At 47.6% G+C, this 18,394-nt stretch overlaps 1 protein-coding gene across 1 annotated transcript in view; it reads left to right on the forward strand.

The window, feature by feature from the left end:
• The window catches only part of arhgap39 (Rho GTPase activating protein 39), a gene marked incomplete at its 3' end in the record, with an annotated part of 48,006 nt that extends 29,612 nt beyond the window's left edge, over window positions 1-18,394 (forward strand). Inside the window, exons 3-11 of the mRNA XM_079221471.1 lie at window positions 2,890-4,174; window positions 5,992-6,156; window positions 8,550-8,735; window positions 9,971-10,184; window positions 12,691-12,764; window positions 14,462-14,661; window positions 16,345-16,436; window positions 16,522-16,691; window positions 18,200-18,394. Coding sequence (XP_079077597.1) covers window positions 2,890-4,174; window positions 5,992-6,156; window positions 8,550-8,735; window positions 9,971-10,184; window positions 12,691-12,764; window positions 14,462-14,661; window positions 16,345-16,436; window positions 16,522-16,691; window positions 18,200-18,394 — 2,581 coding nt within the window. The remainder of the gene's footprint in view (window positions 1-2,889; window positions 4,175-5,991; window positions 6,157-8,549; window positions 8,736-9,970; window positions 10,185-12,690; window positions 12,765-14,461; window positions 14,662-16,344; window positions 16,437-16,521; window positions 16,692-18,199) is intronic.

The raw sequence follows: 18,394 nt of genomic DNA on the forward strand, positions 1-18,394 counted from the left end.
TGTACATTTTTTTTTTTATATAATACATATTTTTATTTCCAAAAAAAAAATTGTTGTGAAGGTCATTTTTCATTTGCACACACTCCATGAAGCTTTATCTGTAGTATGAAGTCATTTCTCAGTCCCATTTTTATCATTTTGGTGAAAGGTCTGAAAGACCATATTATATCTACTCAAAAAACGATAATAATTTTTTTTTGTTTTAGACATTTATTTACATATGTCTACCATTTTATTCATATATTTCACTGCTTTTGTGAATCTAAAACCTTTGGTAAACCAATTCCCATCACCTAAACAGAGTTACCACATGAGTAAAGTTAGGTTTTTTTCAAACGATCTGAATAATTTCAAAAAAATCGAGATTCCATTCTTCAGCTTTAGTGTCATATTATAAAGTTTTTCTCTTTACACTTTTGCCTTATGACAATGGTGCCTCCTTATATAGATAGCTGAGATTGTTTTGCAATTTATGATGTAAAGCATGTATCTTTATATTAAAGTGCCTTAAAAGGTGAATCTAAGAAAATAATGTCAAATCGAGAAAATCGACTGAAAATGACCTCCAGTGTTCAGTGTGTTAAGAAGAGCCTTCAGGTCCCTGGTGATCCAGGGCTTGTTGTTGGGGAAGCAGCGCACAGTCCGGGATGGTATGGTGGTGTGTTCACAGAACTTGATGTATTGATGCTAGCTTCCAGAAGCTAGCAGCGCTCTGCTCGTAGCGCAGGAGGAGTGCAGTTCATTAAGGACGTGTCTCTGTCTGTTTTTACAACAACCAGACGTGTGGACCGTTCAGTTGCTTTCATGTGCATTTAGTTTTTCTTTGTTTCTGTCTCATCGAGACTCTTAAATGCTACGCTAACCAGCTGCTGAGCTGCAGATTCATTATTATTTTACGCAATGGTACGGTCACGACATCGTCTGACAAAAATCAACACACATCCAAACTGATGCAGCTGAGTTGTTATGGATGTTTAAATGAAGACATGGAGGTACAGCCAGGCGCATGAGTCACCTGTAGGGTGGTGCTGGTTTAGAAATGACAGTAAACACCAGAACCCGTAGAGAGGAACCAGGAGAGCAGGGGTTCTAACCCTTTGGACCTCGGGCCCAACCTGTCAAGCTGATACAAGAACTCATTTAGAGTCAGGTGTATTAACACAACAATAACTAATTATGAGATTGTTCTTCAAAAACAAGGGAGACTTTTATTTTGATGAATAATATGTGGTAATAAAATAAACTGCACAATTATTAGGAAAGTAGTTTTTTTGAGGATTAATTGTATTATTGAACTACTACAGTGCTCTCGGTTAATCCAAAGTGTTAATAAACCTCAAACCTGAATATTAAGACAGTAAAAGTGAGGGTTTTACTTTCTTAGGAGAATATCTGTGTGTTCACAGTTATTGGGCAACTATTAGTGTGCACACAATTCAAAATAATAATTTTCTAATTAAATAAACTGTAAATAACATTTAAATAAAGTGCAAATTAAAATGTAGCTTTATGATGTGCATGATATGCTTCAGCAGGCTTCATGTTTCAGAACCAGAAGTTGCTCTTCATATCTGATGATGATGAGGAGGAGGAGAGGCCGGCAGAGGGAGAGAACAGAGGAAGGGATGACGCATGATGGAGCAAGTGGTTAGACTCTGAACGGGTTGTGATGCTGCCAGCTCAGCCCTCATGCTTAATCCTGCTCTTTGTTTCCTCCCTCTCTCAAAGTACACAAACACTCACAACTACACAGACTCTCAAAGGACACAAACACTCAAAGTACACAAACACTCACAAGTACACAAACTCTCTCTCTGCCAACAGTTAAGCGCTGGCCTGAGGATCAGTACTTGGAAACAAAGGGGCGGCCAAATGCCCAATCGATGTCACACTTCCTCCCTCACGCCCAGTTCTCTTCTTGTTCCAGCGTCCCACACCGCTCTCCCTCCTCCTCTCCCTCCTCCTCTCCCTCCTCCTCCTTCTCCTCTCCCTCCTCCTCTCCCTCCTCCTCTCCCTCCTCCTCCTCATCTCCCTCCTCCTCCTCCTCCTCCTCTCCCTCCTCCTCCTCATCTCCCTCCTCCTCCTCCTCCTCCTCTCCCTCCTCCTCCTTCTCCTCTCCCTCCTCCTCCTCATTTTGTGTGACTTGGTACAAAGCCGTGCAGCACAGGTTTCCACCTACGAGGCACAAAGTCTGTATCTGAACCGGTTACTGGTAGAATCTGATGATGGTCTGGCTTGGTTTGGAAAATGAGTCTTTTCTATCATGGAATGATCTGAGATCAGTCGCTCATCTCTCTCGCTCAACAGCAGGTGTGATAAGCTTGTACACTGTGTCCTGTTAACCTTCACTGCTGGATCGCCATTGCAAAAGGGATTTTATCTCAATCGATTTCAACTGGTTAAATACAATCATGCAATCAGTTGAACAAATGTGGATAAGGAGCTTACTTTTGAATAGTCCCTCCTTAGACATCCATGCTGTACTGGACCAGAGGCAGAAGTAGTGTGAATGAGAGAGAGGTTTGAACCTTCACACTGGTGAGAGTGGGCCTGAGTGTTGGATTATCATAGTTGAAAACCCTTTTTAAATCTTGTGGCATTTGATAAGCCTTTAAACTCTTGGATCCAGGACCCACGTTGGACGTCCTGGATCCAACGTCACTGGCCGGCCGGTACCAGGAGACATGTCCACATCTTGGCAGACTCTTGCGTTTAGTTTTTTAATGCAGATTACTAGTAATTATGCATAACCCGACTAGAACAGCAGGATATTCTGGCAAAACGTTGGAGCCATGTAGATTAATATTACAGTTGGCCCAAAGGATCTGATCATTGAAGGTACTGCCAGGTCCTGTGTGCATGTATCTGATCTCCTGTCCTCTCTCTCAGGACTTCTCCCTTCAGGTGGAACACGGGTACGAAGGAGCGAATGCTGATCAAGGTGACGGACCGGGAGCCCAGCTTCCTGGCCCACCAGGGCAACGGCTACTCCCCCTGCGACCCACCCACCCCCGGCCCTCCCTCTGCGGGCGGCACCGCCTCACGGACCCGCCGATCCTCTGGAGGGAACCCGCCGCCAGAACCCGAAGGCTCGCCCGTGCTCTACGCCGACCGCCGCCAGTCCCCCTTCCTGAAGCGGGCCGAGCTGGGCGGCACCGGCACCCATCGCCGCTCCTCGGCCGACTCCCAGCCGCCGTCGCCCCGCTACGGCTACGAGCCGCCGCTGTACGAGGAACCGCCGTCCGAGTACCAGCCCCCGCCCATCTACGAGGAGCCGCCCACCGACATGCACCTCGCCGACTCCTTCTACGGCTCGGGCAAGTCACCCGCTCGCAAGTCTTCGGCCCCGCTCTACCACTCGCCCAAGCAGGGCCAGTCGCCCTACGGCCAGCTGGTTTTGACCCGGCAGAAGTGTCCAGAGAAGACCCAGAGTCTGGAGTACAGTCCTGTGGGGAAGGAGTACGTCAAGCAGCTGGTGTACGTGGAGCAGTCGTCTTCCAGCCCTCGCTTCAAGACCGCCGACCGCCTGCTGCGCTACGGCACCACCGGGGGCTACGGGGGCTCGTACGGGGGCTCGTACACGCTCCAGCACAGCCAGTCCCTGATCAGGGACCCCCGTCTGCTGCTGGACTACAGCGGGGAGGGCGGAGAGGGAGGCCAGAGGTTGCTTTACGAGGACTCCATATCCTGGACGTCCAGTCAGACCCACTCCCTCTCCTCTTCCTCCACCGGCGGGCCCGGCGCTTTCTCCCCCGGCGGTAACCGCAAACGCAAGAGCCGCAAGCCGTCCCTCCCCCAGGAGCTGGCGCGCTGCGCGGGCCCGGACGGCGAGCTGGCCGGCACGGCGTCCGAGGCCATGCTGGCCCAGGCCCGGATGGCGTGGGAGGCCCAGCAGGTGATGAAACAGAGGAGCAGTTGGGACTCGGGGCAGGGCGGCGGCGTGGCGGCCCAGGGCTCCAAAGACGGCTACGAGAGCGACGGCGCGCTGCCGCTGCCGCTGCCGGGGCCGGTGGTGAGGGCCTTCAGCGAGGACGAGGCGCTGGCGCACAGCGACGGACACCACTGGAAACGCAGCACCTTCGACCGGCTGGGCTTCCCCCAGGCCCTGCTGGAGAAAAGCCTCTCCGTGCAGACCAACCTGGCCTCGCCCGAGCCCTACCTCCACCCCTCACAGGTACTGCTGCATGCTGGGAGGCTCGGCCCACCTTAACAGGATAGCAGCGTTACAACTTGGGTCTTTTTTGGTCATTATTCCTTTTCTCTGGTGTTTCTTGCTCGTGTTGTGGGGATGTCTCCACGCTCCCAGATTCCAGCAATTACTTTGATGAGTAAAATCATATTAAAACTATCAAAATAAGACCCAACCTTTGACAAACAAGAGTTATCATTTTTGAATATCAATACCCATCACTTTATAAAGTGATCTCAGCTCTCTGGCTACTTAGTCTCAACACGACAAAAGGGCTCAGGTTAGGAACGAGACTTTCCTTTTTTGGAGATCCAGTATGTTATTGATTAACATAGTGTCGGCCATTTATGAATTCTAGATCACTGCATTGGTTTTGGTGGACTTGTGGGTCTGGAGCACACACACACACACACACACACACACACACACACCACACACCACACACACACACACTAGTTTAGGTGTGATGTACAGAGACATTGTATGTCTCTCACCTTGCCTTTCTTTTTTAAACTGAGCGCCGCAGCGCTTCAGGTTACGGTGAGCGTGAGGCGGAGCAGAGAGAGTTTTCCTCACCGGCAGAGAAAGACTGATGGACATTCTCCATGTCGTCGGTTCAGGACGACATGAGACAGGCAGGTGGAGCTCAGACCTGCAGGCATCAGGAATGACTCATTAGAAACTAACAAGTTACTTGTTATTCTCTTCCTCAGACATCTTGAACGCACTCAATGCATATACAAGCACAGGAGTAAGTAAATACATTATGTATAGATACACCAATAAGACCACTATACACACAACTATATAATATACTGCTGCACATCCAGTGGAAATGTAAGAAAACACAATAATCATAAACACTAATCACTAAATGTAGGTACATTCATGTACAAGAGGTGCATGAAGAAAATCACAATATACAGAGAAAATTAAAGAAAAAACAAACATATATATATATATACATATATATATATATATATATATATATATATATATATATATATATATATATATATATATATATAAACATATATAACCTGATGTACCCTCAATAGTTAACTATCTTTCTATTGATTATTATTCTAAATCATTATTGGGGAAAAGAATCAACAAATAAGAAAATAATAAGAAGTGTAAAGAATTAAATATACAAAACACCTAATGGCAATAATGACATGAGCATCAACAGGATCTATTGGCTGTAATGGATTATAATATTCATATTCATAATGTGAAGTATAATCCTGATGGACCTTCTTATGGACTACTGTGCTGCTGGAGAACCGCAGCGTGTCTGTGGTTCTCCAGCAGCACAGGAGTCTCCAGAAGGTTCTGTAGCTCCTGGTCACGATGCTGCAGAACGTCCCACGCTCTGGACCTGCATCTCATCTCTGAGGCCCCCGGGGGCCGAGCGCCCACCGCATGCTGTACACGAGTCCAGCTGTGGACCCTGACAGCGTCTGCTGGGTGGACTAGCTCAACCTGCAGAAAGAGCTCCACACGTGGGCGGTTCCACCAGAATACCACACAGCATCCTCAAAACACAGTATTCTAGGTATGCTGGTCTTCCCATGTGTACTATGGGCTCTTGCTTTTGGATTTGGTTTCTTACGTGATTGAGTTGTTCCTTCCGGGGGTTGGGGACTGAAGGGCTCTTTGTGGCAGGAGCCGTGTGCTCATTGACGCATGAACACTCGGTGTTAATCCCCGAGAGCCTCGGCTCTCTAGGTTCTGCAGCAGCAGCTCAGATGATGACGTGTTGTGTTCCCTCCTCTCTCCTCCGGTTCTTCGTCCGCCAGTCGGAGGACCTCGGAGCCTGCGCCCAGTTTGAGGCCAGCCGAAATGCCAGGAACATGATGCCGAGCGCCAGCTGTGGCATTTTCCCAGAATTCACCCTGAGAAAGCCCTCCTCGGAGACGGACATCGAGAACTGGGCGTCCAAGCACTTCAACAAACACACGCAGGTAGTCCAGAAGATGTCTGACTTTTGTTGTGTTTACATCTTTAACTATTTACAAAAGTGTGCGCAAGGTATTGAAGCAGTTTAGTGCACTGCTCACATGTCAGCTCCTGTACAGAATAGTGTTACTGTTATCAGCTGATCACTAATCAGGTTGAGCTGCTCAACACTTAACCCTCGTGTTGTCTTGGGGTCAAAATGACCCATCAACACACATACATATACACTCGTACACGGGTCATTTTGACCCCCAAGACAACACAAGGGTTAATACAGGGCTCTAAACACGGGGGCCATCTTGTTTCTGGGCTCAGATCCAGCCTCAGAAACATGGAAGTGTTGACATTTTCTGGGGGAAATATCTGAGCTGATTGGATCTTTTGATTGTGGTTTGGACAGGTATGTACCACGTGTATATACGTAAATATATATATATATATATATATATATATATATATATATATATATATATATGTATATGTATGTATGTATGTATGTATGTATGTACAGCACCTGAATGCTACTATGGTGGTTTGAATGTTTGGCCCCATAACATCCAGATGAGATTAAAGACCTCCGTTTGCACAGACACGCTTCAGTGTGGCTTCTCCTCCGTCCAGCAGGAGGCGGTAATGCACCGGTGTTTACAGCAGACAGAACACAGCCACAGCAGTGCAGCTCAACAATCAGAGCTCAGCAGACACAGACAGTATTAATGAAGCAGCTCTATCTTCATCCTGCTGTTGAACGGATCCGATGAGCAGCTCGGTGTAGAAGCATCTGCAGCGCTTCGTACCCACGAGGACGGAGGAGGCGGCCTATCGCCTTCTCACAGCCCACTGCTGTGCATGATGTCATGAAGGATGGCTCCGTTCCATTAAGTGTCAGTGAGCTGGCCAACCGAAATGGCATGCAGCCGTCATAAATGTTAATAATGCCCCTGGGCATCTGCTGCATGGAGGGTCCATGAAGGGAAGGACTGCTGAGTCAGTGCCGTGCTGACGCCATGGGAGCAAAGGTCCTGTCTCAGAGAGAACAGGCATCATTTATACCTCTTTAGAGAAGAGGCATCATTTAAACCTTCCTGCTTCCACATGGAACAGGCTCCTCTGGGTTGAAGATGGATTAGATGTGTTCCCATTGGAACCATCCAGCAGATCAGATCATGCTCCTCTAACCTCTGGTTCCTCTAACCTTTGGTTCCTCTAACCTCTGGTTCCTCTAACCTCTGGTTCCTGTGACCTCTGGTTCCTCTAACCTCTGGTTCCTGTGACCTCTGGTTCCTCTAACCTCTGGTTCCTGTGACCTCTGGTTCCTCTAACCTCTGGTTCCTCTAACCTCTGATCCTCTAACCTCTGGTTCCTCTAACCTCTGGTTCCTCTAACCTTTGGTTCCTCTAACCTCTGGTTCCTCTAACCTCTGGTTCCTGTGACCTCTGGTTCCTCTAACCTCTGGTTCCTGTGACCTCTGGTTCCTCTAACCTCTGGTTCCTGTGACCTCTGGTTCCTCTAACCTCTGGTTCCTCTAACCTCTGATCCTCTAACCTCTGGTTCCTCTAACCTCTGGTTCCTCTAACCTCTGATCCTCTAACCTCTGGTTCCTCTAACCTCTGGTTCCTGTGACCTCTGGTTCCTCTAACCTCTGGTTCCTCTAACCTCTGATCCTCTAACCTCTGGTTCCTCTAACCTCTGGTTCCTGTGACCTCTGGTTCCTCTAACCTCTGGTTCCTCTAACCTCTGATCCTCTAACCTCTGGTTCCTCTAACCTCTGGTTCCTGTGACCTCTGGTTCCTCTAACCTCTGGTTCCTCTAACCTCTGATCCTCTAACCTTTGGTTCCTCTAACCTCTGGTTCCTCTAACCTCTGGTTCCTCTAACCTCTGCTTCCTGTGACCTCTGGTTCCTCTAACCTCTGGTTCCTCTAACCTCTGATCCTCTAACCTCTGATCCTCTAACCTCTGGTTCCTTTAACCTCTGGTTCCTCTAACCTCTGATCCTCTAACCTCTGGTTCCTCTAACCTCTGGTTCCTCTAACCTCTGGTTCCTCTAACCTCTGATCCTCTAACCTCTGGTTCCTCTAACCTCTGGTTCCTGTAACCTCTGGTTCCTCTAACCTCTGCTTCCTGTGACCTCTGGTTCCTCTAACCTCTGGTTCCTCTAACCTCTGATCCTCTAACCTCTGGTTCCTCTAACCTCTGATCCTCTAACCTCTGGTTCCTCTAACCTCTGATCCTCTAACCTCTGGTTCCTCTAACCTCTGATCCTCTAACCTCTGGTTCCTCTAACCTCTGGTTCCTCTAACCTCTGCTTCCTGTGACCTCTGGTTCCTCTAACCTCTGATCCTCTAACCTCTGGTTCCTCTAACCTCTGGTTCCTCTAACCTCTGCTTCCTGTCTCAGGGTCTGTTCAGGAGGAAGGTGTCCATCGCCAACATGCTGGCCTGGAGCAGCGAGCCCATCAAGAAGCCCATGATCGTGACCTCGGACCGCAGCGTGAAGAGGGAGGCGGTGGACATCTTCAAGCTCATCCAGACCTTCATGGGAGACCGCCGCGCCAAGGTGGACTCCCTGGGCGTGGCCCTGGAGGTCTGTGGAGAACCTGACATCTAGTCCCTCTAGTCCCTCACTAGGCCACCTCACTAACCATCTAGTCCCTGACTAGACCACCTCACTAACCCTCTATTCTCTCATTAGACCACCTCACTAACCCTCTAGTCCCTCCAGTCCCTCACTAGACCACCTCATAATCCTCTAGTCCCTCACTAGCCCACCTCACTAACCCTCCAGTCCCTCACTAGACCACCTCACTAACCCTCTAGTCCCTCACTAGACCACCTCACTAACCCTCTAGTCCCTCACTAGACCACCTCATAACCCTCTAGTCTCTCACTAGACCACCTCATAACCCTCTAGTCTCTCACTAGACCACCTCACTAACCCTCTAGTCCCTCACTAGACCACCTCATAACCCTCTAGTCTCTCACTAGACCACCTCATAGCCCTCTAGTCTCTCACTAGACCACCTCACTAACCTTCTAGTCCCTCACTAGACCACCTCACTAACCCTCTAATCCCTCACTAGACCACCTCACTAACCCTCTAGTCCCTCACTAGACCACCTCACAACCCTCTAATCCCCGACTAGACCACCTCATAACCCTATAGTCCCTCACTAGACCACCTCATAAACCTCTAATCCCTGACTAGTCCACCTCATAACCCTCTAGTCTCTCACTAGACCACCTCACTAACCCTCTAGTATCTCACTAGACCACCTCATAACCCTCTAGTCCCTCACTAGACCACCTCACTAACCCTCTAGTCCCTCACTAGACCACCTCACTAACCCTCTAGTCCCTCACTAGACCACCTCACTAACCCTCTAGTCCCTCACTAGACCACCTCACTATCCCTCTAGTCTCTCACTTGACCACCTCACTAACCCTTTAGTCTCTCTCTAGTCGCTGACCCTAACCCTCTAGTCCCTCACTAGACCACCTCACTAACCCTCTAGTCTCTCTCTAGACCACCTCACTAACCCTCTAGTCTCTCACTCGACCACCTCACTAACCCTCTAGTCTCTCACTAGACCACCTTTACTAACCCTCTAGTCTCTCACTAGACCACCCCTGGGTTCAGGGTCACATTGCGTACGGGGCGTGTAGACCACTGACCCTACCCCTTTAGTCTCTCTCTAGTTGCTGACCCTACCCCTCTAGTCTCTCTCTAGTTGCTGACCCTACCCCTCTAGTCTCTCTCTAGTCGCTGACCTTACCCCTCTAGTCTCTCTCTAGTCGCTGACCCTACCCCTCTCCCGCCAGGTGGTGGTGCGCGGCTGGAGCAACCAGGGCCTCCGTGACGAGCTTTACATCCAGCTGTGTCGCCAGACCACGGAGAACTTCCGCTACGACAGCCTGGAGCGCGGCTGGGAGCTGATGGCCATCTGCCTGGCATTCTTCCCGCCAACGCCCCGCTTCCACACCTACCTGGAGGGCTACATCTGCCGCCACACGGACCCACTCAACGACACCAAGGGTGAGCAGCGCCACACACTGGGCCACTGACTGACGCTCCACTGTTGTGTCCACCACTGTGATCGCTGAGAGGTTCATGTGATACTCATGGTCTCCAGAGGATGGCCTCCAGACAAAATGCCCCTATGAGCAGCAACGTGGTCCTTGGTACTGTCACAAAAACATGTGCAAACGTTATTGATATTCATGATATAATATAAACACATCGGGTCATGCTGAAAGTCACTGTCACTATTTTATTTTACTACTAGTATTTGAACCTGCATTAACTATTTGTCGGCCACGTTGGGGCTGATTATTCCCCTGGAGTCTCAGAGATCCTCCCTGAGAGCCATGAGGGCCAGACATGAGGCTGCTGAGCAGTAGTTCTTTATCGTTATCGCACAACGCTACGAAAGAAGCAGTCGCTGACAATCAAAGTCTGGGAGCTCTCCAAAGCTGCTCATTAAATGTGATTAAAAATAAAATCACACAAGTAAAAACTACTTACAGGCTAAGACATTCAATAGTGCAGAAGGTACAACTAAATAATTTTTATATATATATATAAATATATATATATATATATATATATATATATATATATAGTGTTAGACAGATGTACTGTCCTTGCAACATGAATAAAGGACAGCAACAACGTGGTGAACCATAGACCTTGAAGTGAACAGAACAGAAGGTAGTCATGCTTTAGTTGCTTGGAGAAGATATTTCTAGAAAACAAATGAGATACAAACATTTAGCAGACACATTTATTAAAAAACCTTTCCTCCTCCTGATGGTGGTAAAAACATTCATCTCATTCACAAAAGGTTGCTTTGGACATGAGAGCAGGTGAGCTACCTTCAGGGTTCTGGAGCTTCATGGTTCTGGAGCTTCATGGTTCTGGAGCTTCAGGGTTCTGGAGCTTCAGGGTTCTGCAGCTTCTGGGTTCTGGAGCTTCTGGGTTCTGGAGCTTCAGGGTTCTGCAGCTTCAAGGTTCTGGAGCTTCATGGTTCTGGAGCTTCATGGTTCTGGAGCTTCTGGGTTCTGCAGCTTCAGGGTTCTGGAAGTTCAGGGTTCTGCAGCTTCTGGGTTCTGCAACTTCAGGGTTATGGAAGTTCAGGGTTCTGCAGCTTCATGGTTCTGCAGCTTATGCAACTTCATGGTTCTGGAGCTTCAGGATTCTGCAGCTTCTGGGTTCTGGAGCTTCTGGGTTCTGGAGCTTCATGGTTCTGGAGCTTCATGGTTCTGGAGCCTTAGGGTTCTGGAGCTTCATGGTTCTGCAGTTTCTGGGTTCTGGAGCTTCAGGGATCTGGAGCTTCATGGTTCTGGAGCTTCTGGGTTCTGCAGCTTCAGGGTTCTGGAAGTTCAGGGTTCTGCAGCTTCTGGGTTCTGCAACTTCAGGGTTATGGAAGTTCAGGGTTCTGCAGCTTCATGGTTCTGCAGCTTATGCAACTTTATGGTTCTGGAGCTTCAGGATTCTGCAGCTTCTGGGTTCTGGAGCTTCTGGGTTCTGGAGCTTCATGGTTCTGGAGCTTCATGGTTCTGGAGCCTTAGGGTTCTGGAGCTTCATGGTTCTGCAGCTTCTGGGTTCTGGAGCTTCAGGGATCTGGAGCTTCAGGGTTCTGCAGCTTCATAGTTCTGCAGCTTCTGGGTTCTGGAGCTTCATGGTTTTGGAGCTTCTGGGTTCTGGAGCTTCATGGTTCTGGAGCTTCAGGGTTCTGCAGCTTCTGGGAAGCTTCTTCCTCGCTCTGCTCTGAGTCTGGTGCTCTGCTGCCCCCTACAGGGGACACAGGGAACACCAGACGGCGTCAGCGTCTCCCCAGTGCAGAACCCTTCAGAACGCCTCTGTGCCCTGAGCGGCTGGTCAGGAGCTTCACTGGAGGCTCCAGACTGAAACTCTTCTCCATGTGAGCCCTGAAGCCCACGAGGTGGACGGGCCCAATGTCAGCTGGGACCGGCTCCAGCGCCCCCGACCATGAATAGGATAAGCTGTTTGGAGAATGGAAAAACAACACAAAAGCGTTAAAGAAAAAATTCATGATTGAAGTATTGACGACATCGGCTTCTTTCTTTATATGATGGCTTTTACGATTTTAATTGAGAGCAAAATATCAGTTTGCTAGTTTTAGATAGAAAACATCTTAACTCACGGTCCACCTGCAAAAACAAGAGTAAGTTGACTTTAAAACCATTTAGTCAGTCTTTCATAGCAACATATGTATTCTTATTTTGACAATAAGGCTAAACTCTAAACATGATTTATCAGCTTTGATCTATTTGCTTTACTCAGTAAGACAATGCTCTGTGCTCTTTAGATATTAAGGCTATAACTGAGAACAGGTTCAGGGACTGCTGCTGCTCACCGTCAGAGGATGAGGTGGTTATGTGGTGATGCATGGTCTCCTCTGCAGGCCGCTTGCCCTTTGACCCCGTGCTGATTAACACGTTACCACTCTGTGTATTGATGCAAAACATGAGCAAGCAGGACGGTGTAAATATGTCTTTATTGTCTCTGTTTTCTTCAGGAGTGGCCATTAGCAGCTATGCTAAATACTGCTACAGGAAACTGACAAAAGCTGCTCTGACCGGGGCCAAGAAGGTGAGTCCAGAATCAGAGCGGTGTTGATTTTAGTTTCTGTGTTTGTGATCAGCTGTGTCGCCTCATATGTTTAAAGGAAGCTGGTCGCTGTCGCTTTAACGTTGCTTGTGTTCGCATGTGGGATTGATGGTGATGGAGGAAGGTGTCACCACCTCATCACACATGCACACACGCACACTCACACGCGCACACTCACACGCACACACACATACACGCTCACACGCCCAAATACTCCCAGTAAAAACACAAACCAGGTTCCCAGTCAATTATCTTGAATCATTGCTGTTTTCTCCTGCAGGGCGAATACAGGACGAGGGTGAATAGATACATTTGCACCTGCTGATGAATGTAATTAATAGTTGGAACAAGAACATACGACTTGGCCTTTTTCAAGGGTGCGGCTCATTTTCATTGGTGGTCTTAACTTCATCTGACGGACAGGGAAGGAACCTTTAAATAAGGAACGGAGTCCGTGTGAGTCCTTTCCACCCCACTGTGATATGCGTCTGTGTAAACTGCTCTCCGCTTGCAATAAAGAATCACTCTTTACAACTCGTGTTCCAGAAGACTTTTTTCTCTGTTCATTAGAAACCTCAAATTACAATTCTCAACTCGTCTGCCTCTGCTCCAGTGACTCAAGAGATCATTTTTCCATCACAACGCACACTCACACACGCGCGTGCACACATGCACACGCTCACACTCACTCACACACGCACGTGCACATGCACGCGCACACATGCACACACACGCTCACACACACACTCACACTCGCTCACACACACACACACACACGCTCACACTCGCTCACACACACACTCACACTCGCTCACACACACACACACACACGCTCACACTCGCTCACACACACACTCGCTCACACACACACACACACACACACACACGCACACATGATACTTGTCGGTAGAGCCAGTAGAGCCAGTAGAACCAGTAGAGCCAGTAGAACCAGTAGAGCCAGTAGAACCAGTAGAGCCAGCTCTTGGCTGGTTGGGTTTGGTGTGACTTGTTCTTTATGGTTGTAAGTAAGCAGCATCTTCAGAAACGGTTTGTTCAACAAACCTTTCAGCAGTTTCATGGAGGATCTTTGGCAGGATTAAAATAGTTAGAACTTTTCACAACAAAGTGTGTGACTTAAGTTGAGTCACCGGATCACTATTTGTGGAAAGAGATGTTGCCGTAGAGGTTTTTGATGTTGCATGATACTGCAGAGAAGGTCGACATCTAGGGCCTCCACCACAAAGCCACAATCCAGACTGGAGAGCAAGACTACAGGCCAGGAGGGTTTGGCTGGACTAACATGTGCAGGATGGAGATGAACTTCGAATATCAATGTCTTAGGAGCCTGAGTGCTTTGCTTTTGAAGGGCTGTGATACTCCAGTACACCAGCAGATGGCAGCGTCGTCACAACGGCTTGGAAGTAGAGTTCCAGCTCTGGTGGGAAGAAGTGATCTGACACAAAGGAAGCTCTTCTGCTGGAAACCGAATTCCTTGATTCATTGGGTTGAGGACTTTTCAAAGCTATATTTACTGATTAATGACCCAAATCTAAAATGCAGCTGAGGACGGAGATCATGTGTCTCTTTTAGGACTCCACAGTGTATTCACATACCTCTCTTCTCCTCTCTCTCTCTCTCTCTCTCTCGCTCTCTCTCTCTCTCTCTCTCTCTCTCTCAAGGGGGTACAGAAGCCCTGTGTGGAGGAGATTCAGCATGCCAGGAATGCCATCTTCAGCCCCTCCATGTTTGGCTCCTCCCTGGATGAGGTGATGGCGCTCCAGAAGGAGCGTTACCCTGACAACCAGCTGCCCTGGGTGCAGACCCGCCTTTCCGAAGAGGTTCTGGGTCTCAACGGAGACCAGATGGAAGGCATCTTCAGGTGAGTAGTCTATGTGGGTCTTTAATCCAGGGTTTCTCACAGGCTGCATCTGGACGCATTAAGGAGAACTGTTGGATCAGAGGTATAAAGACATCTATAGATCAGAGGTATAAAGACATCTATAGATCAGAGGTATAAAGACATGTAGAGTTCAGAGGTATAAAGACATGTAGAGATCAGTGGTATAAAGAGATCAGAGGTATAAAGACATGTAGAGATCAGTGGTATAAAGACATGTAGAGATCAGTGGTATAAAGACATGTAGAGATCAGAGGTATAAAGAGATCAGAGGTATAAAAACATGTAGAGATCAGAGGTATAAAGAGATCAGAGGTATAAAGACATGTAGAGATCAGAGGTATAAAGAGATCAGAGATATAAAGACATGTAGATATCAGAGGTATAAAGAGATCAGAGGTATAAAGACATGTAGATATAAGAGGTATAAAGAGATCAGAGGTATAAATACATGTAGAGATCAGAGGTATAAAGAGATCAGAGGTATAAAGACATGTAGAGATCAGAGGTATAAAGACATGTAGATATCAGAGGTATAAAGAGATCAGAGGTATAAAGACATGTATAGATCAGAGGTATAAAGAGATCAGAGGTATAAAGACATGTAGATATCAGAGGTATAAAGAGATCAGAGATATAAAGACATGTAGATATCAGAGGTATAAAGAGATCAGAGGTATAAAGACATGTAGATATAAGAGGTATAAAGAGATCAGAGGTATAAATACATGTAGAGATCAGAGGTATAAAGAGATCAGAGGTATAAAGACATGTAGAGATCAGAGGTATAAAGACATGTAGATATCAGAGGTATAAAGAGATCAGAGGTATAAAGACATGTATAGATCAGAGGTATAAAGAGATCAGAGGTATAAAGACATGTAGATATCAGAGGTATAAAGAGATCAGAGGTATAAAGACATGTAGAGATCAGAGGTATAAAGACATGTAGAGATCAGAGGTATAAAGACATGTAGAGATCAGAGGTATAAAGAGATCAGAGGTATAAAGACATGTAGAGATCAGAGGTATAAAGACATGTAGAGATCAGAGGTATAAAGACATGTAGAGATCAGAGGTATAAAGAGATCAGAGGTATAAAGACATGTAGAGATCAGAGGTATAAAGAGATCAGAGATATAAAGACATGTAGATATCAGAGGTATAAAGAGATCAGAGGTATAAAGAGATCAGAGGTATAAAGACATGTAGATATAAGAGGTATGAAGAGATCAGAGGTATAAATACATGTAGAGATCAGAGGTATAAAGAGATCAGAGATATAAAGACATGTAGATATCAGAGGTATAAAGAGATCAGAGATATAAAGACATGTAGAGATCAGAGGTATAAAGAGATCAGAGATATAAAGACATGTAGATATCAGAGGTATAAAGAGATCAGAGGTATGAAGAGATCAGAGGTATAAATACATGTAGAGATCAGAGGTATAAAGAGATCAGAGGTATAAAGACATGTAGAGATCAGAGGTATAAAGACATGTAGAGATCAGAGGTATAAAGACATGTAGAGATCAGAGGTATAAAGAGATCAGAGGTATAAAGACATGTAGAGATCAGAGGTATAAAGACATGTAGAGACCAGACAGAGACTGTAAAGCTGAAGGAGCTGCAGTGTAACCCACGTGTGACCTTTGACCTGCAGGGTACCGGGGGACATAGATGAAGTCAATGCCCTCAAGCTGCAGGTGGATCAATGGAAGATCCCCACAGGGCTGGAAGATCCACACATCCCAGGTAAAAACCAAAGTGGAGCCTGGTTCTGGTTCCTCACAGGAGCTGGAGAACCTGCTCTCATGCTGGTCTGTCTCCGTGTCCCCAGCGTCTCTGCTGAAGCTCTGGTATCGCGAGCTGGAGGAGCCGCTGATCCCCCACGAGTTCTACGAGGAGTGCATCAGTCACTACGACGACCCGGAGGCCGCCGTCAACGTGGTGCTGGGCCTGCCGCACATCAACAAGCTGGTGCTCTGCTACCTAGTCCGCTTCCTGCAGGTAACACACACAGCTACACACAACCTCTGCTACCTGGTCCGCTTCCTGCAGGTAACACACACAGCTACACACAACCTCTGCTACCTGGTCCGCTTCCTGCAGGTAACACACACAGCTACACACAACCTCTGCTTCCTGGTCCGCTTCCTGCAGGTAACACACACAGCTACACACAACCTCTGCTACCTGGTCCGCTTCCTGCAGGTAACACACACAGCTACACACAACCTCTGCTACCTGGTCCGCTTCCTGCAGGTAACACACACAGCTACACACAACCTCTGCTTCCTGGTCCGCTTCCTGCAGGTAACACACACAGCTACACACAACCTCTGCTACCTGGTCCGCTTCCTGCAGGTAACACACACAGCTACACACAACCTCTGCTACCTGGTCCGCTTCCTGCAGGTAACACACACAGCTACACACAACCTCTGCTAATGTCTCTACCTGTGTGAGGGACATCCTAACGATACTACATCAACGTTAAGACTTTGGACACGGGGAGAACAGAGGACTGGAACAGGACTGCTGTCAATCAACATATACGCCCCCAAACGTACCTTTTTTATTATTTAACTGAAACGTTTAACCCCATCCCGCCATGGAAGACGAGCTGAGGAAGCAGACAGACAGACACACACACACTGACACGCACGTCTATGTGTCTGATAATGAGGGTTAGCTTGTTGTTGTTGTTTCTTGCTTTTGGGTGAAACAACCCTCTTTCAGCATTATCTAGTGTTCTCTTGTGTGCTTCTGTCCATCCGGGGAGAGGGATCCTCCTCTGTTGCTCTCCTGAAGGTTCTTCCTGTTTCCCTCTGAGGATAACTTGTATTTGGGCTATATAAAATAAACTGAATTGAATTGATTGAATAAATACAACTACTGGCTAATCTTACTTAAACCTTACTTAAACTTTACTTAAACTGTACTTAAACTGTACTTAAACCTGAAACCGAGCGGCGTTGAATGCAGACAGTGGACTCAAAGCAGTGAAAGACATTTCATCTGACCCTCCCCTCGAAAATGTGTACTGGTACTTCCGTTAGCTGCTAGCGAAACACACCCTCCAAAACGATGCCGTGAGCAGACTATTATGTTATTAGATGCTCTCAGCTGTGGTGTCACCAGAGGCCTTCAGAGCCGTGTAACACAGAAAGGGTTTAGAGAACGTGACGTCAGCACGGCCTCAGAGGTCCTGGAGCAGGCAGCCGGTCACCAGAGCAGGAGGCAGGCAGCCGGTCACCAGAGCAGGAGGCAGATCAGCCGGTCACCAGAGCAGGAGGCAGATCAGCCGGTCACACAGTGAACACTCCTTTGCAGACACAACTGGAGCATGATTCTCTTGGCAGAGAAACAAATGCATGTTAGTCACAGAGGAAGTAGCTTGACTATGTTGTGTTGTTTCCATGCTGGAATTTTACCATTTGGAAAGCTAATGCTCATCACCACTGAACTCCATATATTATATTATAATATATAATGTGTGCTCTGCGTGTGTTCAGGTGTTTGCCCAGTCGGCCAACGTGAGCATCACCAAGATGGACGTGAACAACCTGGCCATGGTGATGGCCCCCAACTGCCTGCGCTGCCAGTCCGACGACCCCCGGGTGATCTTTGAGAACACCCGCAAGGAGATGTCCTTCATCCGCGTGCTCATCCAGCGGCTGGACACCAGCTTCATGGACGGGATCCTATAG

This window comes from Taurulus bubalis (genome assembly GCF_910589615.1).
Source record: "Taurulus bubalis genome assembly, chromosome: 7".
Lineage (NCBI taxonomy): Eukaryota > Metazoa > Chordata > Actinopteri > Perciformes > Cottidae > Taurulus > Taurulus bubalis.